This window comes from Salmo salar, chromosome ssa11 (genome assembly GCF_905237065.1).
Source record: "Salmo salar chromosome ssa11, Ssal_v3.1, whole genome shotgun sequence".
NCBI lineage: Eukaryota > Metazoa > Chordata > Actinopteri > Salmoniformes > Salmonidae > Salmo > Salmo salar.
In genome coordinates this window covers 102693363-102718962 of record NC_059452.1, presented here as the reverse complement: position 1 = coordinate 102718962, position 25600 = coordinate 102693363, and the positions used below count along the sequence as shown (strand labels likewise).

Sequence of the window (25600 nt, the reverse complement as noted above, 5' to 3'; positions counted from 1 at the left end):
GCACGCTTTACCACTATGGGACAGTTTAGTTGGTGCAACGTAACACAGTCTCATATTTCAATTTTTATTTTTATTTTTTAGTAGCGTGAATCGTTCATGTTCACACTGAGGTGAAGAGCGGAATAATTGAAGGAATGAATCCGAGTCTCACACTTATCACCCGTGGAAGGCAGGGCTTCCAGCAAGGCACATATTTCATTGTGTGACTCCCCATAGTATGTTGTACCGAAGTTGACTGACTGACGTTACAACTTTAGATGTTATCGTATCTCATAGATAGGACTGTTCTACAGTACACTGCTGCAATATTAACAGTCCCTGTTGTCTTACTGCTAGACAGGACTATTCTACAGTACACTGCTGCAATATTAACAGTCCCTGTTGTCTTACTGCTGCATAGGACTATTCTACAGTACACTGCTGCAATATTAACAGTTCCTGTTGTCTTACTGCTAGACAGGACTATTCTACAGTACACTGCTGCAATATTAACAGTCCCTGTTGTCTTACTGCTAGACGGGACTATTCTACAGTACACTGCTGCAATATTAACAGTCCCTGTTGTTATACCGCTAGAGCACCTCTAAGATACTATAGTACTACTAACTACAGTACTACAGTACTGCAAACTACAGTACTACTAACTACAGTACTACAAACTACAGTACTACTAACTACAGTACTACAAACTACAGTACTACAAACTACAGTACTACACTACTACTAACTACATTACTACTAACTACAGTACTACTAAATACAGTGTGATAACTACAGAACTACTAACTACAGTACTACTAACTACAGTACTACAGTACTACTAACTACAGTACTACAGTACTACTAACTACAGTACTACAGAACTACTAACTACAGTACTACTTGCTACAGTGTAATAACTACAGAACTACTAACTACAGTACTACTAGCTACAGTACCACAGAACTACTAACTACAGTACAACTAACTACAGTATACAGTACTACTAACTACAGTACTACTATCTACAGTTTAATAACTACAGAACTACTAACTACTGTCGTGTCTTTGGGGTACCATTAAACTGAAGACATGTTTATCAATTAACTCCCTGTAATTATTATCACGCGATCAAACTGATTCATCGTTTAATTGTAATTAACTAGGAGATCGGGGCACCAAGGAAAATATTCAGATTACAAAGTTATAATTTTCCTAATATAACTTTCCTATATTATAACATTATATATTATATTCTATTATAGTATAGGCCGATTATCTTCTGGTTTAAATGGTGTATTTTACCTCGCGTCCAGTCTCATTCCAAACGCCGTAAATTGTTGTATCTGCACGAACCCAGTCTTTACTAAGAGTCATCCATACATCAATTGTCTTAAAATCATTTATTTACTAAACTAATTAATTCACAGAAAGTATACAAACAGTAATTATCATCACAAAGAATTGGTAGAGTAATGTGCCCTAGTGGTCTAAACAGGCATGGCTGGTGTCTTGTCGAACAATGGGTCATAAAGGGCAGCTGAGAAGATACACAGAGTTCATTAATATTAACCATTGACAATTGAACGCTCGCTCATTCGGGAACAATTGCAATCAATATATATTTACGCTCAGTGTGTCGTCGGGATCCTTGTTGGAGCGTCGTTCGGTTGGAGAGTTTTGTCCGCATTCTCTCTCTCTCTCTCTCTCGGGTTAGAATGGATCTTTCAAAGCGACATTCATTAATGTCGTCATAGAATGGATGTTTCGTTGGTCTTCGCGTTCAATGATATAATTTACTTAGCTGCAGACTAATAATTAATATCAAAGACTTGTTCTTATTCTGTCAGTATCAATAGTCTAAAAGTTAACCACGTGGTATAGTTCACTTTCAGTAGAGTACTTGGATGGTCAAACCTATTGGCCAACTCGCAATGGAGTGGAGGCCAGGTCTGAAGAAAGTAGATCAGGCTATGGTTTTATAGTGAACATGTCACATGACACCTGGTCCTGTCTGTGTCCCTGGGGGCGTGCCGATGACTGAGTTAAGCTTGGTACAGAAATATAATTCTATCACATTAACATCAGTACATAGCATCTCAATGTATTACAAATAGCTTTATCCTTAATAATACATTCTATACAACCATGTTGATGCAAGTCTCAAGGCTGAGGCTATTATATAAACCGTTTTATGGTAATATGGCTATATTGTCTCTTCTGAGTATCACAAAATTGTACCAAGCGGACCAGTTCGTAGCTGGATTCTTCACCAATCTTTCATACCTTCTCCAGAACACAAATGTCGCTTGGCTCCCCAATTCTGTGAGTTGGAAGAATTTCCTGTGTCTCTCTATGGGCCATGTGGCCAGAGACTCTCCTGGAATTTTACCACTCCTTCACACAGGGACTGGGTGGGGGAAGGTAGGTTGGGGGATGGTGCAAGGGGGAGGGGGTCAACTGTCCTCCCTGTACTCAAAGAGGCCAACGTCATGACACTACAGTACTACTAACTACAGTACTACTAACTACAGTACTACAGTACTACTAACTACAGTACTACTATCTACAGTTTAATAACTACAGTAATACTAGCTACAGTACTATTAGCTACAGTACCACAGTACTACCAACTACAGTATACAGTACTACTAACTACAGTGTAATAACTACAGAACTACTAACTACAGTATACAGTACTACTAACTACAGTACTACTAACTACAGTTCTACAGTACTACTAACTACATTACTACCACCTACAGTACTACTAACTACATTACTACAGTGTACTAACTACAGTACTAATAATGACAGTGTACTAACTACAGCACTACTAACTACAGCACTACTACTACATTACTACAGTACTACTAACTACAGTGCTACTAACTACAGTACTACTAACTGCAGTGTAATAACTACAGTATTACTAACTACAATACTACGAACTACAGTACTACTAACTGCAGTGTAATAACTACAGTACTACTAACTACAGTGTAATAACTACAGTACTACTAACTACAGTACTACTAACTACAGTGGGAGTATCAGGTCATTTCCATGTAAAAGGATCCATGATCACCAACATGTGAAGTTTATAGGAGCTTATCAAATAAAAGCTAAGAGTCCATATTTCTTTTTTTAACTAAGACATATATACTTTTTCAACCATTTTCCAGAGTACAATTTTGGAATAAGCATAGGTTTTGATTTATTGTCAAACAGATAGAAAAAGGGGTCTCAGAAAACATCTACCAGACTAAGTCTTAAAAGGTTTTAGAAATACATCAAAACACAGTAATGTTGAAGTAAAAACCCCTGTACACTAATTTCAACACAGGCTCATTTGTTCTGCCATCTGTAAGTTTAAGAAACTTTGTCTTGTCTTGAAATTCCGTTACCAAAAACCCATATATCTAAGATATTTTCTAATTTATCTCTTTCATAAGGGAGGATAATGAAAGTTCAAAGAAGTAACAAGTAAAGGTAGACCTATCAATTAATTTGAGTATTTTTAGTGATATACATTTTGTTTATGAATTGTAAGTGTTTAAAACTCGAAATTCTGTTACCAAATTGGTAACAGAATTTCAGCCAAAAAGTCGGTAACGGAATTCCTGCAATTGAATTGTTCAGCTCATAACTGTTTATTTTCTCTTTCTGTCGTCTGGTGGTCAAACCAACTGTGAAAATCTGGACAATAGATCCCTCTCTCTCTCCATCTGTCCTCCTCTCTCTTCATTCAATTAAAACATCTGGACAACAGATCCCTCTCTCTCTCCATCTGTCCTCGCTCTCAATTAAATTAAAACTTCTGGACAACAGATCCCTCTCTCTCTCCATCTGTCCTCCTCTCTCTTAATTAAATTAAAACATCTGGAAAACAGATCCCTCTCTCTCTCCATCTGTCCTCCTCTGTCTCAATTCAATTAAAACATCTGGACAACAGATCCCTCTCTATCTGTCTTACGGACACCTACCCATGAGCCCCCTCTCTTTCAATTTTCTGTAACCAGCATCCTCAGCCACTGAGCACCGACCGACACCGGACGTACATGGACATTGAAAAGTAATTGAAATTTGGTCAGTCCATCCTGGTCTTGATTTCAACATCCACAGATGTCATTTATTGGTCTTTATTTGACCCAAACATAGACATCCATGATTGGGTCAGATTTGGACAGGTCCGGACCGGACCAAATCTAAACCAATTATAGACATCTATGTTTCACAAGTTTGGACAGCACAGTACAACACAGCACAGTACAGTAAAGAAAAGTAAAGTACAGTTTAGTACAGCACAGTACAGTAGACTAGAGTGGAGTAGTGTTAAGTACAGTACACAGTAGAGCAGACTAGAGTGGAGTAGTGTTAAGTACAGTACACAGTAGAGTAGACTAGAGTGGAGTAGTGTTAAGTACAGTACACAGTAGAGTAGACTAGAGTGGAGTAGTGTTAAGTACAGTACACAGTAGAGCAGACTAGAGTGGAGTAGTTTAAGTACAGTACACAGTAGAGTAGACTAGAGTGGAGTAGTGTTAAGTACAGTACACAGTAGAGTAGACCAGCGTTGAGTACACTATAGTGTACAGTACTGTACTGAACTATACTCTTTTTTGCTGTACTCTACAGTACTGAACTGAACTCTACTGTACTGAACTCTACTGTAATGAACTCTACTGTACTATACTGAACTCTACAGTACTGTACTGAACTCTACTATACTGAACTCTACTGTACTGAACTCTACTGTACTGAACTCTACTCTACTCTACTCTACTCTACTCTACTCTACTCTACTCTACTGTACTGAACTATACTCTACTCTACTCTACTCTACTGAACTCTACTCTACTCTACTCTACTCTACTCTACTGTACTGAACTCTACTCTACTCTACTCTACTCTACTCTACTCTACTCTACTGTACTGAACTGTACTGAACTCTCCTCTACTGTACTGAACTGAACTCTACTCTACTGTACTGTACTGACCTGAACTCTACTGAACTGAACTCTACTGTACTGAACTCTACTCTACTGAACTCTACTCTACTGAACTCTACTCTACTGTACTGACCTGAACTCTACTGACCTGAATTCTACTGAACTGAACTCTACTGTACTGAACTCTACTCTACTGAACTCTACTCTACTGAACTCTACTCTACTGTACTGAACTCTACTGTACTGTACTGAACTGTACTGAACTGAACTCTACTGTACTGAACTGAACTCTACTGTACTGAACTCTACTGAACTGAACTCTACTGTACTGAACTGAACTCTACTGTACTGTACTGTACTGAACACTACTCTGCTGAACTCTACTGTAGTGAACTCTACTGAACTCAATTCTACTGTACTGAACTCTACTGTACTGAACTCTACTGCACTGAACTGAATCTATGATGAAATTATGTTACCTCAATTCTTTTGCCAGGTGTAAATCCACTTCACTTGCTGTAGTTCAATAATCAAAATAGATTTTTGTCAAAGTCAAGGTGTGATGTCATAGCTGACACCTCCATTCTTTCTGCAGACGTCTTTTGAATCTTCATTCTGAGCAGATATTTAACTGAGTTACAGGAAAATGAGGTCGCATAAAAACCTGAGGGAGATTTTACAGTAATTCTGTTATTTATTTATTTATTTATTTATTTAAGGGGTGGATCAGCTTAATATTGCAGAAAGATTGTTGCTTCCATCAATGTAATTGTCTGCGTTGTCCCCCAATACCGTAATTCTGTTACCAAACTTTATAACTGCACAGTTCTTCCAGTAAAATGTTGTTTTTTTTTGTAAAAATGTTAGCCTAAATAGTTTCAAATAGTCCTTGTGCTCAGGGTTGTACAGTTTGTTAAACATTGAAAATCATTTTTTTTTATGTTTGACGTACGTCACAAGTGAAAAAGTTTAGTTACTGTGGTGCAACTTTAACTGATAAAAAAATACTCTTCCATCGGCTCAATCAGAGTCTGGTAGCGTCGTTAAAGGAGACAGATCTCACACGAGCTCACATACCGTTTCACTGATCACAACGGTCAGTTTGGTTTCACAAGGAATTTAATGGCTCAGTCCGGTGATCAATAAAAGCCTGAAAGTTAATCAATAACTTCATTCTAACATCTCAAATGTGTCTGTGAAACTAATCTACTGATACAGGCGATCAGAGACAGTCATTACACACTGTTATGAAACCCCAACATTATCCTCTCTAACACACACACACACACACACACACACACACACACACACACACACACACACACACACACACACACACACACACACACACACACACACACACACACACACACACACAGTCCCGATGTGAAATAACAGTTACATAAGACAAACACTCATGGCTATGAGCTGAGTTCTCAGTTTCCGGTTCAAAGCTAAAACTCATTTTCTCTCCTCGTTCGCTCGTTTGGCACCGATGAGGAGTAAAGTAGGACACACACACACGTACACACCCTCTTGGCTGTATGTATGGTGTTGTGTTGGTAATGCTGGGAAGCTCAACTCCGCTGTGCTGTTGTTTTGAGGAGTTGATTTGTTATTTTAGGTATTTTACTGTATTAGGATCCCCATTAGCTCTTGTGATTGCAGCAGCTACTCTTCCTGGGGTTCACAACAAAAAAAACAGGAAACATGACATAATACAGAACATTAATAGACAAGAACAGCTCAAGGACAAAAGGTTCTGACTCAATACGGAGAAAACAAAACACAGTGAGACCTACTACTCCATTTATATTCATATATTACATGTATATTCATATATTACATGTATATTCATATATTACATGTATATTCATATATTGCATGTATATTCATATATAACATTTCTATTCATATATTACATGTATATATATTATATTTATATTCATATATTACATTTATATTAATATATTACATTTATATCCATATATTACATTTATATTCATATATTACATGTATATTCATATATGCCATTTATATTCATATATTACATGTATATTCATATATTACATTAAGTCGCTCTGGATAAGAGCGTCTGCTAAATGACTAAAATGTAAAATGTAAATGTATATTCATATATTACATTCATATTCATATATTACATGTATATTCATACATTACATGTATATTCATCTATTACATGTATATTCCTATATTGCATTTATATTCGTATATTACCTGTATATTCATATATTACATGTATATTCATATATACATTTATATTCCTATATTGCATTTATATTCGTATATTACCCATATATTCATATATTACATTTATATTCATATATTACATGTATATTCATATATCCATTTATATTCATATATTGCATTTATATTCATATATTACATGTATATTAATATATTACATTTATAGTCAGTAGCATCTATCAGTACATACACACAAAATATTTAGGTCAAATAGTAGATCACATGGGGGAAAGTCGCCATGATATATATATATATATTTCTTTGCTTTCACTTGCACAATATGAGATGGATAGGAGTTCCATGCAATCATGGCTCTGAATAAAACTGTATGTTTCCTTGAATTTGTTCTTGTTTCGTGGACTGTGAAATGACCCCTGGTGGCATGTCTGGTGGCATGCCTGGTGGGGTAAGTGCTGTGTGTAAGTTGACTCTGCAAATGATTTGAAATTTCAACACATTAATGTTTCTTATATACTGAACAAAAATTTTAACACAACATGTAAAGTGTTAGTCCCATGTTTCATGAGCTGAAATAAAGTATCTCAGAAATTACCCATATGCACAAAAAATGAGTATTTCTGTCTGTAATAAAGCCCTTTTGTGGGAAAAAAACGAATTCTGATTGACTGGGTGTTACTGGCTTCCAAGTGGGTGGGCCTATGCCCACCCATGGCTGAGCCCCTACCCAGTCATTTGAAATCCATAGATTAGGGCCTAATTTATTTATTTAAATTGACAGATTTCCTTATATGAACTGTAACTCCGCAAAATCTTTGAAATTGTTGCATGTTGCATTTATATTTTTGTTCAGTCTAATAACAAGAAGCGACAGTCTCTCCTTTACTTTTAGCCAAGGGAGAGTGGCATGCATAGTATGGATATTAACCCTCTGATAACAGCGAAGAGCAAGATGTGCTGCTCTGTTCTGGGCCAGCTGCAGCTTAACTAGGTCTTTCCTTGCAGCACTGGACCACACGACTGGACAATAATCAAGATAAGACAAAACTAGAGCCTGCAGGACTTGCTTTGTGGAGTGTGGTGTCAAAAAAGCAGAGTATGTCTTTATTACGGACAGATCTCTCTCCATCTTATATGTTCTATATGTTCTAAATCTATATGTTTTGACCATGGCAATCCAAGGTAACACCAAGTAATTGAGTCTCCTCAACTTGCTCAACAGCCACATTATTCATGATCAGATTCAGCTGAGGTCTAGAACTTAGGGAATGATTTGTACCAATTACAATGCTCTTAGTTTTAGAGATGTTCAGGACCAGTTTATTACTGGCCACCCATTCTAAAACTGACTGCAACTCTTTGTTTAGGATTGAAGTGATTTCACTAGCTGTGGTTGCTGACATGTATAATGTTGAATCATCAGTAAACATAGATGCATAGATGCTACAGGCTTTGTGTAATACTAGTGGCAGGTCATTAGTAAAAACAGAAGAGAGAGCTTCCCTGTGGTACACCACACTTTACATGTTTAACATAGAGAAGCTTCCATTAAAGAAAACCCTCCGAGTTCTATTAGATAGAGAGCTATGAATCCACGATATGGCCAAGGTTGAAAAGCCATAACACATACGTTTCTCAACAACAGGTTATGGTCAATAATATCAAAGGCTGGACTGAAATCTAACAGTACAGCTCCCACAATCTCCTTATTATCAATGTCTTTCAACCAATCATCAGTCATTTGTGTCAGTGCAGTACATGTTGAGTGCCCTTCTCTATAAACATGCTGAAAGTCTGTTGTTCATGTTTTTACAGAGAAATAGCATTGTATCTGGTCAAACACAATATTTTCCAAAGGTTTGCTAAGAGTCGGCAGGAAGCTGATTAGTCGGCTGTTAGAACCAGTAAAAGCCGCTTTACCACTGTTGGGTAGCGGAATGAGTTGAGCTTCCCTCCGGGTCTGAGGACAAAGACTTTCCTCTAGGCTCAGATTAAGATGTCACACAGGAATGGCAAAAGTGTTCAGGATGCCTCAGTAGCTTTTCATCTAGGTTGTCAATCAATACCAGGTGGTTTCTCATTATAGATGGACAACAATCATTCCCCCCTCAACCACACTAACTTTACAGAATTGAAAATGACAAAGCTTTCTCTTCATTATTAAGGTCGTTTATGCATGAATATGATGGCTCACTGTTTGTTGTTGGCATTTCCTGTCTGAGTTTTCCCACTTTGCCAATGAAATAGTCATTAAAATAATTGGCCAAATCAAAAGGTTTTGTGATACATGAGCCTTCTCATTCAGTGGAAGATGTAGTTGAACTAGTCTTTCTGTCCATAATTTAAATGAAAGTACTCCAAAGCAATTTCCCATCATTCCTTATATTAGGGGTGTAACGGTACACATATTCGTGCCGAACTGTTCGGTATGGGACCTTGTTCGGTCCGCACTGAATGAATGAATATACACTGCTCAAAAAAATAAAGGGAACACTTAAACAACACATCCTAGATCTGAATGAAAGAAATAATCTTATTAACTACTTTTTTCTTTACATAGTTGAATGTGCTGACAACAAAATCACACAAAAATAATCAATGGAAATCCAATTTATCAACCCATGGAGGTCTGGATTTGGAGTCACACTCAAAATTAAAGTGGAAAACCACACTATAGGCTGATCCGACTTTGATGTAATGTCCTTAAAACAAGTAAAAATGAGGCTCAGTAGTGTGTGTGGCCTCCACGTGCCTGTATGACCTCCCTACAACGCCTGGGCATGCTCCTGATGAGGTGGCGGATGGTCTCCTGAGGGATCTCCTCCCAGACCTGGACTAAAGCATCCGCCAACTCCTGAACAGTCTGTGGTGCAACGTGGCGTTGGTGGATGGAGCGAGACATGATGTCCCAGATGTGCTCAATTGGATTCAGGTCTGGGGAACGGCAGGCCAGTCCATAGCATCAATGCCTTCCTCTTGCAGGAACTGCTGACACACTCCAGCCACATGAGGTCTAGCATTGTCTTGCATTAGGAGGAACCCAGGGCCAACCGCACCAGCATATGGTCTCACAAGGGGTCTGAGGATCTCATCTCGGTACCTAATGGCAGTCAGGCTACCTCTGGCGAGCACATGGAGGGCTGTGCGGCCCCCCAAAGAAATGCCACCCCACACCATGACTGACCCACCGCCAAACCGGTCATGCTGGAGGATGTTGCAGGCAGCAGAACGTTCTCCACGGTGTCTCCAGACTCTGTCACGTCTGTCACATGCTCAGTGTGAACCTGCTTTCATCTGTGAAGAGCACAGGGCGCCAGTGGCGAATTTGCCAATCTTGGTGTTCTCTGGCAAATGCCAAACGTCCTGCACGGTGTTGGGCTGTAAGCACAACCCCCCCCTGTGGATGTCGGGACCTCATACCACCCTCATGGAGTCTGTTTCTGACCATTTGAGGAGACACATGCACATTTGTGGCCTGCTGGAGGTCATTTTGCAGGGCTCTGGCAGTGCTTCTCCTGCTCCTCCTTGCACAAAGGCGGTGGTAGCGGTCCTGCTGCTGGGTTGTTGCCCTCCTACGGCCTCCTCCACATCTCCTGATGTACTGGCCTGTCTCCTGGTAGCGCCTCCATGCTCTGGACATTACGCTGACAGACACAGCAAACCTTCTTGCCACAGCTCGCATTGATGTGCCATCCTGGATGAGCTGCACTGCCTGAGCCACTTGTGTGGGTTGTAGACTCCGTCTCATGCTACCACTAGAGTGAAAGCACCGCCAGCATTCAAAAGTGACCAAAACATCAGCCAGGAAGCATAGGAACTGAGAAGTGGTCTGTGGTCTCCACCTGCAGAACCACTACTTTATTGGGGGTGTCTTGCTTATTGCCTATAATTTCCACCTGTTGTCTATTCCATTTGCACAACAGCATGTGAAATTTATTGTCAATCAGTGTTGCTTCCTAAGTGGACAGTTTGATTTCACAGAAGTGTGATTGACTTGGAGTTACATTGTGTTGTTTAAGTGTTCCCTTTATTTTTTGGAGCAGTATATATATATATATAAAATAAACACTAGGCCTATAGCCTATGTCTACACTGCGTTGTATGCATCTTGAGTAAATCTGTGCTGAAAAAAAAACAATTTCAGGCAATTCGGTTAAAACAACGAGGTACGCACGTTATAAAACAACTTCTAACTGGGTATTTCAAACTGTCCTTTTGTGAGGCGCAGCCGGAAAACTAGTTCTGTATGATGACGAGAGGTGGGGGTCGATAAACCAACAGGATCCTCCATCATCATTTACATCTCCAGTTTGGGAACATTTTGGCTTCTCAGTAGATTATTACAAAGGCGATGTACAGAGAGCTGTGGGATAAAACGTTAACATATGTCGCCGCGCTCAACGAGAATAGCCTATGGAGCTGCCAACACCTCAAATATGTTGGCACGTTTACGCAGGCATCACCCCAGAATACCGTAGCAAGACATCTCTCCCAGGGGCGGAAATCCCGGGGGGGACGGGGGGGACACGACCCCCCCCATCCTGGGGAAAATATGATTTGTCCCCCCCAATATATCACTGAAACATAACTATGTAATTTAAATAATATTAATAATACGCAATGAAAGCAATTGTGCTGATTATAGACACTTAATAGCGCGTTTTTAAGTTTCAAAAGATTGCGACCCCCCCACCCTTTGCCTCACAATGGTTTGATCCACTGCCAGTTCCTTAGCTTGCTAGATAACAGAGAGGTCGTATCTACTGTCTGAAAGGCACTCAATGCACGTAACTGACGTGAGGTTAATCCAGTCAATCGCACACACACACTAGCTGAATATGCAGAGCTAGCGCGCAAATATTAACTATTAAGCTAGCTAGTACCTATTCCATTTATGTGGCGTCGTCAAAGATGGAATCTTTGCTATCGTCAATTTATTCCAAGATCAGCATGCAGATGATGTAAGTTAGTGCTTCAAAGTCCCTGTGATAAGGTTAGCGATAAACTGAAATCCAAACTGAACAGAACTACACTCTCTTCTACCATTGTCTTAAATATATTTAATGGTCTCGTTGCAAAAGCTATATTGTCGCAAGGGAACTTTTATTTATTTATTTTATTTCACCTTTATTTAACCCGGGTAGCAAAGATTATAGCAAACACCACTGAAACTGAATGGTGCTCGCTAGCTTTGCAAATTCAGCTATTGTTGGAAGCCAGCCTATATGAAACAAACTATTAAAATTACAAAAGGTTGCAGCATATGTTGTGTAAATGGTGAACTCATACAGCTGTCAACTCTTGTCATTTTAATCCGTTTCACATTTGCTAGCTACCTTTTAGATCGAAGCCCAAATAGAATGATTGAAGATGATAGAAGCCCATCTCCTACTGTAAATAACCTACACACTGTGTGTGTGTGTGTAGCCAGCCAGCCAGCCAGCCAGGTAGAAAAATGGCAGAAAAATAAAAGACGGACATCAGAGTATTTTTCAATACACCAAAACGCATAGTAAGAACCCTAGTAGCCTAATATCTCAAAGACTAGTTGATAAAATGTTCATAAGAAAGAAATGAAATTCTAATGGAAATGTTTCACAATGATGTCATTAGGCAGAGCAGGCAACAGATTGCACACAGACAGCAGAGTTGGGGACAGATATGCAGGGACAGACTGGCAGAGACAGGGAGTCTCAGGTAAGTTTGTTGAGTCTTTGTTTGGCAACATTATGAAAGGTTCTCCATTTTTTTTACTTGTAAAATAGGAACATAATTGGAAAATGCCATGGATACCCCCACTCTCAACTTAAACTGGTGACTGAACTAAGATTTGTTAAAGGCAATGGTATTGCTGTTGTGATTAGTTGTGTAGTTTTGGGTACCGGTAGTTAAGAGTACGGCAAACACCTTATTTCTTTGGTTCCTCAATATACATTTACCATATTACAATGTAGGCTATGTGGTACAGCACTACTTTTGGTGTCCCCCTCAGGAATTGCTCTTGAGAAAATTTCATGTAATTGTCCCCTCCAAAGTTGATATCAGATTTTCGCCCCTGCTCGAGTCACGTTATAAATGTCCCTCTTGAACCCATTTCAGCAAACAGGTAGTACCCGCTATATATCAGCATACCAAAGCCGAAGTTGTCATTGAATTATGCTGCGATTACTCAACAGTCACAAGTCCATCACATTACCCCGAAGTGGGAGATGTACAGAGTCACAACTGCGCCTCTGGCACGGTCAGTTCCATCTGGGATCCTAGGGACGTCCCTAGCCTAAACCTAGCCTTAAAGGCCACCTCAGAGGACGCTGTCGCACCTAATTCCTGTCCTACAGAGGATATTGTCATTTAGGTTCCAGCTCGATGCTAATACATATTCAGGAATTGAGGGGTGGGAACATCGTGGTGATGTCCACTTGGAGTGGAGAAATAACAAGTAACGCTACTGTGGTGCACTGACTGACAGCTGTCAGTCTAACTAGGTAGCATGCTAACCTTAGCCAGCTAATGAAAGTGACATGAGCACCATTTCAGTTAAGAAAGGCATACTGCATGTCAGGTGAAAATAATTATTTCAGAAAGACTACCGGTCAAGAGATGTCTTAGCTAAAACCGTGTCTATACGAGCATGTTCAGGGTTGACGTTTTGTCTGGCTTTTTTTCGTTTGACAATTCCAGTGAAATCATGACGGACATGCACATGGACATTATCAAATAGCTGGCTATATTCTTGGTTATCTCTGTTATCAATTCAGTAAGCTAGCTGGCTCTATATAATCAATGCATTATGTACATTTCGGCCACGAATCCGCTATAGAAATGTAAAGAATATAAACTCTGGTAATATGGATAGTCTTAACTATTGAACGGTTTGGAGCGTGTATTAAAACAATGGGAGAGTTCGTTTTGCATGGCCCGTTGGGTGTAGATTTCTCTTTAGGGTTAATTGAATAATGAGCAAAGCCTGCATTACCGGGCCACGCAAAACGAATTCACCTAAAACGTCAGCGGTCAGAACCGTTCATCTCGGGGCGACGGGGGAGGGCGTGGTTCTGAAATGCAATCATATCACACAATTTGACCATGTATAAAATGGTTGTGTGTATATATATATATATATATATATATATATATATATATATATATATATATATATATATATATATTATTATTATTATTATTAATATTATTATTATTATTATTACTTTTTTTATTATTATTATTTTTTTTTTGATGCAGACTAGCTCAACAAATAAATGCAATTTGACAAATGATACAACAGATTATTATAATTTACTGGGGGAAAAAAAAGAGGAGGTGCAAAAACATGAGTTCCATCCCTTATTTTAATTTGCTCCATGGCAACGCAGCCAAGTGATGGGTTGTCACAAGTTAACACAGCCGTTTTCATATTAATGTCATTTTTTAAACTCTATCATTTGTTTACAAACATGATAGCACAGGAAAAAAAAAAAAAATGTATGAAATTGTATGAATTGTATGAAATGTATGCATTCACTACTGTAAGTCGCTCTGGATAAGAGCGTCTGCTAAATGACTAAAATGTAAAAATGTAAATGTATAGCTGTACTTTTAGTTTATGGGTGACACAGCTTGTTGTCCATTAACCAATCTTCATTTCTCAACTAGTTCAAATCACATGAATGCATCCGATTGGTATTTACAGTCAATTTCCACCTCCAACATGGTAACAAACACAGTTAGTGAATCGCTGATAATGGAATCAGAATGGATTCTAAGCCATTAATTGTGTGGAAACTCATAAACAGTAGATTTCTAACTGGATTTGTGTGTGTGTGTGTGTGTGTTTTTTAATGGAGAGCATGCGTAGACCTCATGCAGGAATCGAAACCAGAATCCCTGCCACAGGGCGAACTATATGTTTCCAGAGGGGGGAGTGTTACCTAATCAGAATAGGGCTTTAGGTGTTCCATGTCATTAGACACATGTCCTGTCCATGCTGAACAGATCATTAGAAACAGATAGAGAGCTGATGTTGACATCATTAGGATAGGCCTATAGGTGTTCCATATCATTAGTCCTGTCCATGAGTGAGATTTGAGATCATTACACAGTATTACTATCATTAGGAATGGCTGGCATCATAAAGATTGGTCTGTATGTGTTGTTCTGTTAATTAACATAGGTCTGTAGGTGTTGTAGTTAGAGATATCTGATGTGGACATCATCAGGATAGGTCTGTAGGTGTTGTAGTTAGAGATATCTGATGTTGACATCATCAGGATAGGTCTGTATGTGTTGTAGTTAGAGATATCTGATGTGGACATCATCAGGATAGGTCTGTAGGTGTTGTAGTTAGAGATATCTGATGTTGACATCATCAGGATAGGTCTGTAGGTGTTGTAGTTAGAGATATCTGATGTGGACATCATCAGGATAGGTCTGTAGGTGTTGTAGTTAGAGAAAACTGATGTTCACATCATCAGGATAGGTCTGTAGGTGTTCCATATCATTAGACATTGATTCCATGCTGAACAGGGTGAGATTTTAGAATATTTTAGTAGTATTATTGCAAATGGCTGACAACACACACACACACACACACACACACACACACACACACACACACACACACACACACACACACACACACACACACACACACACACACACACACACACACACACACACACACACACACACACACACACACACACACACACACACACACACACACACACACACACACACTCGACAAGACGGAGCTTCTCTTCCTCCCCGGGAAGGCCTGCCAGCTATCACAACAACTCCACAGTGTCGCCCTCCCAGAGTGCAAAGAACCTTGACGTGACCCCGGACAACACCCTGTCGTTCTCTGCAAACATCAAAGCAGTGACTCTCTCCTGCAGGTTCTTGCTCTATAACAGCCGTAGAGTACGGCCCTACCTCACACAGGAAGCTGCGCAGGTCCTAATCCAAGTCATCTCTCCTGTCTGGACTACTGCAACTCACTGTTGGCTGGGCTCCCCGCTTGTGCCATTAAACCCCTGCAACTTATCCAGAATGCTGCATCCCTCCTGGTGTTCAACCTTTCCATATTCTCCCATGTCACCCTGCTCCTCCGTACGCTCCGCTGGCTTCCAGTCGAAGCTGGCGTCCACTACAAAACCATGGTGCTTACCTACAGAACAGCAAGAGAAACTGCCCCTCCCTACCTTCAGTCTGTGATCGAACCCTACATCCTAACCCAAGCATTCCGCTCTGCCACCTCTGGTCTCTTGGTCCTCCCACCCCTCCCGCTCAGCCCAGTCAAAGCTCTTCTCTGTCCTGGCTCCCCAATGGTGGAACCAGCTTCCCCCTGAAGAGTCCCTGCCCTTCTTCTGAAAGCACCTGAAACCCAACCTCTTCAAAGAGCATCTTAAATACCCCAACCCCCCCCCCCCTTCTAGCTTAGACTTTGCTCTGGATAAGAGCTTCTGCTGAATGATTCACATGTAAATATTAATGCATGTCCTCTCCATGTGGCTGCGCTGCTGTGTGTGTTTCTGTGTGTATATATGACCTCTAACCCTCCAGTCTCTGTGTGTATATGACCTCTAACCCTCCAGTCTCTGTGTGTATATGACCTCTAACCCTCCAGTCTCTGTGTGTATGACCTCTAACCCTCCAGTCTCTGTGTGTATATGACCTCTGACCCTCCAGTCTCTGTGTGTATGACCTCTAACCCTCCAGTCTCTGTGTGTATATGACCTCTGACCCTCCAGTCTCTGTGTGTATGACCTCTAACCCTCCAGTCTCTGTGTGTGTATATGACCTCTAACCCTTCAGTCTCTGTGTGTATATATGACCTCTAACCCTTCAGTCTCTGTGTGTATGACCTCTAACCCTCCAGTCACTGTGTGTATATATGACCTCTAACCCTTCAGTCTCTGTGTGTATGACCTCTAACCCTCCAGTCTCTGTGTGTATGACCTCTAACCCTCCAGTCTCTGTGTGTATATGACCTCTGACCCTCCAGGCTCTGTGTGTATGACCTCTAACCCTCCAGTCTCTGTGTGTATATGACCTCTGACCCTCCAGTCTCTGTGTGTATGACCTCTAACCCTCCAGTCTCTGTGTGTGTATATGACCTCTAACCCTTCAGTCTCTGTGTGTATATATGACCTCTAACCCTTCAGTCTCTGTGTGTATATATGACCTCTAACCCTCCAGTCACTGTGTTCCGCCAGGTGACATGTCTCCAGGACTTCTTCGGTGACGAGGACATCTTCGTGGCGTGTGGACCGGAGAAATACCGTTACCAAGATGACTTCCAGCTGGAGGAGAATGGTACGATACCTCACTTCCTGTGTGTGTGTGTGTATGTTTGTGTGTGTGTGTGAGAGAGCCCCTGTCTCTTTCTTTGACTGTAAAACTTTTCCCTGTAAATGTACAGTATTATCCTTACCGTAAAACATATTAGAGCAGCGGTATCCAAACTAGGGGTCACGACCTCATATGGGATAATGGATACACAGAGAGTAACTGGCAGCAAAAGATCTGAGCACAGAACTCTGAGATATATATAACTATATATATATAACTTCCATTGTAAACTACATCAAACCACATCCATTGTGCTCATGCCTGTTCACAAAACAATGTGGAGATATGAGATCAGAGCACGACAATGCTCTATTTCATACCAAGGCCTGGTGGTTATCGACGGTGTGGAAGGAATTTCGGCATTGAGAGAGGAAGCGTTGTCATTCACAATGGATATGAATGAAAAAGGAAACCGCACACTGCTCTTGATAGTATCACTGCTCTTTAATAAGCTTTACGTATCGGCCTCACGGCCTTCGTCAGAGCTTTTGTGAGTTTTTTAAATCAGCACCTTTATGTAGACTTAGCCCCACCCACATCCGTTCCATGCATGGAAAAGGGTTGGAGGCAAAGGAAAAATAAATAAGTGCTACCAAACATAATAATATGCATTTCATAAATATTGAAATAAAAGTGTGTAAATAAGACGCATTAAACACGTCTGTAAAACCACAATGAGGACATCGACCTACCGAGCAAGTTTTCATTAATCATTGGGTACATCGTACGAAAAACCTCAGAGTAATCTTAAATAGGGACATAATTCATGTTCAAATTCACAACATAACATACATAGGAATTTCATCATTAAGTCCTTTAGGAAATAATGTCTAGAGGGTAAAAATCTAAAAAACATTCTCTGTTACTCAGAGTATTATTAATATCATCTCACAATGGATATAAAAAACTAACTTTGTTAACTTTCTGTGAAAAGAAAATGTGGTCTCCTTGCCGATGTAACAGACATATCTGAGAAACTGTACGCAAGCAGGGGAAATACAAAAACATTCTACAGGTGAGTGACCGAATCAACAACATCCGTTTTGACTGTGTTCCTGGGTCAGCTGACATGTGACATGCCGGTAAGTGAAATTGAAACAGCTGATCGAGCTGTCATGTGACCTAATGCTGCAGACAACACATTCACAGGTTACTATGGAGAAGATTTGGTTCTTGACTCAAATACTGCGCTGTCTCTCTCCGAGCATTAAAACTCATGGTACATTGATTCAATGCTGTCTCTCTCCGAGCATTAAAACTCATGGTACATTGATTCAATGCTGTCGTCTGCATTAAAACTCATGGTACATTGATTCAATGCTGTCGTCTGCATTAAAACTCATGGTACATTGATTCTATACTGTCGTCTGCATTAAAACTCATGGTACATTGATTCTATACTGTCGTCTGCATTAAAAACTCATGGTACATTGATTCAATGCTGTCGTCTGCATTAAAAACAAAATATCCAGTTGGATGTGATAGGAGAGATGAGGCTCCCCCTGACTTTGAGAAGCTCCAACACGACATGCATCACGCCACACCCATCTCATTAGTGGTGGTGAGGTAACAGACATTATGAGGTAAGAGACATTATGAGGTAAGAGACATTATGAGGTAAGAGACATTATGAGGTAAGAGACATTATGAGGTAAGAGACATTATGAGGTAAGAGACATTATGAGGTAACAGACATTATGAGGTAAGAGACATTATGAGGTAAGAGACATTATGAGGTCGGAGACATTATGAAGTAAGAGACATTATGAGGTCGGAGACATTATGAAGTAAGAGACATTATGAGGTAAGAGACATTATGAGGTAAGAGACATTGTGAGGTAAGAGACATTATGAGGTAAGAGACATTATGAGGTAAGAGACATTATGAGGTAAGAGACATTATGAGGTAAGAGACATTATGAGGTCGGAGACATTATGAGGTAAGAGACATTGTGAGGTAAGAGACATTGTGAGGTAAAGAGACATTATGAGGTTAGGGTTAGGGTTACAGAAGTTAACATTGGCTCTTAATTACGTCATTTGGTTGGGTTGTTGGCCAAAACCCCCTGAATTACAGCATTTTACAGTGAAACTCGACCAGTATTTTTGTAATATAGATGCTGTTATATATTTTACATTACTATTTTCCTAACTGTAAAATAAATTACAGCATACAGCATCCCTGCTGTAAATTTACAGTGAGTTCATCCCTGAAATCTAAATGTACAAATAAAAATTATAATTTTTTACATAAAATAGATTTATTCAAATTGTTAACAATATTAACAAAATAATTAACAAAAGAAGTAACAATAGTTAACACATATGTAACCAAAAAATAGCATCATTACAACACTAATTTAAAAACTATATTGTGTGCCTGTGTGTGTGGGATGTGGGGGAGAGAGAGACAAAATGAGAGAGAGGGAGATGGAGTTAAAATTGGAATTTGGTACAATCCTAGATCTATGATCAGGGGCGACTTTGTTCGGAGTAAGGGAGTTCAGAGGCAGTGAAACACACAACGGGAAGGTTTGAGCAGGAGAGCATCCAGGAGAGAGAAGGCAGCGCAGCATCAGGTGTTCCTCATCGGGCTCCGTAACAAACAACCTCAATTCTGATTGGTCAGCTCTTCTCACCCCAGGGACAAGCAAATAAAAAACAAAGAACAGAATGAGAGACAGAGAGCACCAGGTCTGTTACTCTGTTGGTTAAAAGACAGGGGATAAGGGACATATCAAGCTGAGTATTGTGTAACAGTACTTACCTCCCTAGAGGTCTTCGTTCAACCTCAGTGTGCTCTTGGAAGAATGGGGCAAGGTAGTGTTTCAGAACAGCTGGCTTCCAGCGGGACCACCTTGTCATCCATCAACTTGGGGTGATTGTAACCTTACAGCATATTATTCCAATACAGTTTATGAAAACAATTGAGGCATTGAACAAATACAAATAAGCACTGAGCACATTTTTGGTCTTGTGAACAGAAACGTGAATGTTGTGAGAATTTTGTGCAACTTCCAGCCTGTGTTTACAGTGAACACTGAGGCTGTACCCTTACAGTTTTAGAAAGTAGCCAATACGCTATTGTGGCTATTGGAGCATAATGTAGGCCTACCAACAAAACCAATGGCGCGAACACAATGTAGACTACCCCTCTGCCTATTAGGCTCCCGAGTGGCGCAGCGGTCTACGGCACTGCATCTCAGTGCTAGAGGTGTCATTACAGACCCTGGTTCGTTCCCAGGCTGTGTCACAACCAGCCATGATCTGGAGTCCCATATGGCGACACACAATTGGCCCAGAGTCGTTAGGGGAGGGTTTGCCCTGGGTAGGCCATCATTGTAAAATAAGAATATGTTTTTTGACTGACTTGCCTAGTTAAACAAAGGTTAAATAAATATTGTTAGGTTCTTATTTTTCATAGTAAATAACTCACGGACACTAGAGAAGCTTTAACCAAGTTTAATTCTCACCAAAGGTTCTGTACAGCTGTAATTCAGACAACCCAACATTTCTCCCATCACAGATATGTATATCCCACTTAAGACACTCTTCCTTCTCTCCAATCCTTACATCTTATGGTTCTACAGGAAAAGTGTAACAGGATACTAAACCCTTATTACTCCCTTCAGGGGATCTGACCTCACCTCCTGAACTCAACCCCTCCTTCACCTAATCCACAGATGTCCATCTGTCTCCCCTATATCAACATGTTGCTCTCCTCCATTCCACCCAACACATTCCAAAGCCATCTGTCTTTCTACAGAGAACCATTCTTCTTCTCTATCATTTATTTAATATCTCAATGTTCAAAATGTCGAATCCAACTATGTATATACAGTGAGGGAAAAAATATTTGATCCCCTGCTGATTTTGTACGTTTGCCCACTGACAAAGAAATGATCAGTCTATAATTTTAATGGTAGGTTTATTTGACCAATGAGAGACAGAATAACAACAACAAAATCCAGAAAAACACATGTCAAAAATGTTATAAATTGATTTGCATTTTAATGAGGGAAATAAGTATTTGACCCCCTCTCAATCAGAAAGATTTCTGGCTCCCAGGTGTCTTTTATACAGGTAACGAGCTGAGATTAGGAGCACACTCTTAAAGGGAGTGTTCCTAATCTCATCTTGTTACCTGTATAAAAGACACCTGTCCACAGAAGCAATCAATCAATCAGATTCCAGACTCTCCACCATGGCCAAGACCAAAGAGCTCTCCAAGGATGTCAGGGACAAGATTGTAGACCTACACAAGGCTGGAATGGGCTCTTTGAGACCATCGCCAAGCAGCTTGGTGAGAAGGTGACAACAGTTGGTGCCATTATTCGCAAATGGAAGAAACACAAAAGAACTGTCAATCTCCCTCGGCCTGGGGCTCCATGCAAGATCTCACCTCGTGGAGTTGCAATGATCATGAGAACGGTGAGGAATCAGCCCAGAACTACACGGGAGGTTCTTGTCAATGATCTCAAGGCAGCTGGGACCATAGTCACCAAGAAAACAATTGGTAACACACTACGCCATGAAGGACTGAAATCTTGCAGCGCCCGCAAGGTCCCCCTGCTCAAGAAAGCACATATACATGCCCGTCTGAAGTTTGCCAATGAACATCTGAATGATTCAGTGGACAACTGGTGAAAGTGTTGTGGTCAGATGAGACCAAAATGGAGCTCTTTGGCATCAACTCAACTCGCCGTGTTTGGAGGAGGAGGAATGCTGCCTATGACCCCAAGAACACCATCCCCACTGTCAAACATGGAGGTGGAAATATTATGCTTTGGGGGTGTTTTTCTGCTAAGGGGACAGGACAACTTCACCGCATCAAAGGGACAATGGACGGGGCCATGTACTGTCAATTCTTGGGTGAGAACCTCCTTCCCTCAGCCAGGGCATTGAAAATGGGTTGTGGATGGGTATTCCAGCATGACAATGACCCAAAACACACGGCCAAGGCAACAAAGGAGTGGCTCAAGAAGAAGCACATTAAGGTCCTGGAGTGGCCTAGCCAGTCTCCAGACCTTAATCCCATAGAAAATCTGTGGAGGGAGCTGAAGGTTGGAGTTGCCAAACGTCAGCCTCGAAACCTTAATGACTTGGAGAAGATCTGCAAAGAGGAGTGGGACAAAATCCCTCCTGAGATGTGTGCTACAACTACAAGAAACGTCTGACCTCTGTGATTGCCAACAAGGGTTTTGCCACCAAGTACTAAGTCATGTTTTTGCAGAGGGGTCAAATACTTATTTCCCTCATTAAAATGCAAATCATTTTATAACATTTATGACATGCGTTTATCTGGATTTTTTTGCTGTTATTCTGTCTCTCACTGTTCAAATAAACCTACCATTAAAATTATAGACTGATCATTTCTTTGTCAGTGGGCAAACGTACAAAATCAGCAGGGGATCAAAACATTTTTTCCCTCACTGTATATATTTGGCTTATATGCATATTCAAACCTGTCACAAAATACAAAACTGCCCCTTTGATTAAGACATAAGCTTTTAACCTGACTGGCTTTTCAAAGACAGCTTGAAATGTAGCCTACATTGCTGACCTATACTTACCTAGAACTGGGCTAATAACTTGCTAACTAGCAAAGAATAACAACGAAATCACAATCATCTTGTAAAGTTAGATTTGTTTTGGTTTGTTGCATTCAAAAGGGCCTTATGTAATGTTCGCAGAAAACAAACACTAATCTACATAGTGCAAACTCAGTGAAATCTCTTGTGTCTCTGCACAGCCTGGCATTTGTTCCTGCGCGGCAGTCCTGGAGGTGAGTGGTCACGTGGTCACAACTCAGAGAGAATATTGCTCTCAACATTTTCCTTTCTAGCTGTGCCACCAAATGTTTGAATACTACTGGTACAGTGAACAGGTGTAGCTGATACTGTAACAATGTTGTTTCAATGTAACTAGGCAAGTCAGTTAATAACAAATTCTTATTTACAATGACAGCCTACCGGTGGAACAGGGGCAGAACGACAGAGTTTTACCTTGTCAGCTCAGGGATTTGATCCAGCAACCTTTCTGTTACTGGCCCAACGCTCTAACCACTAGGCTACCTGCCGCCCAATCGAACATCTGGTTAGCGGGGAGAGGATATACGGACACTCCTGGCCTGCAAAACGATGACATATGTCGAGCAACTGAGAGCCTCAGCCGAGTGGAGACGTCTAGATGGCTACCAACCGAATCACACAGGGTTTTAAAGGCCGAGGACACTGTGTCCCGGTGTGGTTGGCGTTCCTGTCCTCCCCATTGAGTAGACTGTAACAGTGACATCTAGATGGCTACCAATATTAGTTATTCCTTGTGTAGGCTGCTATCCTACTTTAAATATAATCTTGGGAGGGAAACAAATGTGCCTAGTTACTAGCTACTGTCGCCGACACTGATAAAGCTGCCCAGTGGAAGCACCTTAGGTCAGCAGGCCTCTCGATACAACACTGGTCATTCACACCTGTTTTAGCGGCTCCCGAGTAGTTTAACGGCCCAAGATGTGGTGGTTTATGTGTTAAATGTGGCATGTCAATCCGAAAAAGAACATTGGGTCATATCGGTTTAACTGCTAGAAACAAGCCATGTTCTCTGTAGTAGTGGTGACAACATAGATGTCACAAATCTGCACGCTGCTTATTCTCTGTGGACTCGGTACAGCCTTCTCCTGGCCTAACCTGACATTCTCCTGATCTGACGTTCTCCTGACCTGACATTCTCCTGACCGGACATTCTCCTGACCTGACCTGACATTCTCCTGACCTGACGTTCTCCTGACGTGATGTTCTCCTGACCTGACATTCTCCTGACCTGACATTCTCCTGACCTGACCTGACATTCTCCTGACCTGACATTCTCCTGACCTGACGTTCTCCTGATCTGACGTTCTCCTGACCTGACATTCTCCTGACCTGACATTCTTCTGATCTGACAATCTCCTTACTTGACATTCTCCTGACCTGACATTCTCCTGACCTGACCTGATATTCTCCTGACCTGACATTCTCCTGACCTGACATTCTCCTGATCTGACATTCTCCTGATCTGACATTCTCCCGACCTGACGTTCTCCTGACCTGACATTCTCCTGACCTGACATTCTCCTGACCTGACATTCTCCTGACCTGACATTCTCCTGGTCTGAGATTCTCCTGACCTGAGATTCTCCTGACCTGACATTCTCCTGACCTGACCTGACATTCTCCTGACCTGACGTTCTCCTGATCTGACGTTCTCCTGACGTGACATTCTCCTGACCTGACATTCTCCTGACCTGACCTGATGTTCTCCTGACCTGACGTTCTCCTGACCTGACATTCTCCTGACCTGACATTCTCCTGACCTGACCTGACATTCTCCTGACCTGACATTCTCCTGACCTGACGTTCTCCTGATCTGACGTTCTCCTGACCTGACATTCTCCTGACCTGACATTCTCCTGACCTGACATTCTCCTGACCTGACATTCTCCTGATCTGACAATCTCCTTACTTGACATTCTCCTGACCTGACATTCTCCTGCCTGATATTCTCCTGACTTGACATTCCCTTGACCTGACATTCTCCTGACCTGACAATCTCCTGGTCTGACGTTCTCCTGATCTGATGTTCTCCTGACCTGACGTTCTCCTGACCTGACATTCTCCTGACCTGACATTCTCCTGACCTGACATTCTCCTGACCAGACATTCTCCTGACCTGACATTCTCTTGACCTGACATTCTCCTGACCTGAGTGCCCCACTAAACCTCATCCAACATGCAACGAACCACACAAAGACAGTTCCCTAGCATCAGGCTGAACATTAGCCTCTGATCTGTATCTACTCATCTCTTTATATCTTCATCCCCCTCTCTCTTCTTTCTCATTTTCTCTCACCCACCTGCTTTCTTTCCATCTTACTCCCTTCTCTCTCTCTCTCTCTCTCTCTCATCTGTGTCTGTCTGTCTGTCTGTCTGTCTGTCTGTCTGTCTGTCTGTCTGTCTGTCTCTCTCAATTCAATTTCAATTCAAGGGGCTTTATTGGCATGGGAAACATTGCCAAAGCAAGTGAATTAGATGATAAACGGTAAACATTTTACAGTA

The 25600-nt window shown here is 41.0% G+C and overlaps 1 protein-coding gene across 2 annotated transcripts in view; it reads left to right on the top strand.

Annotated features, from left to right (window-relative positions):
* Positions 1–25600, top strand: part of dclk1a (doublecortin-like kinase 1a) — a 182713-nt gene that overhangs the window by 54494 nt on the left and 102619 nt on the right. For both annotated transcript variants that reach the window (XM_045690206.1, XM_045690208.1), the window contains exon 4: positions 17372–17471. In XM_045690206.1, the coding sequence (XP_045546162.1) occupies positions 17372–17471 (100 nt within the window). The remainder of the gene's footprint in view (positions 1–17371; positions 17472–25600) is intronic.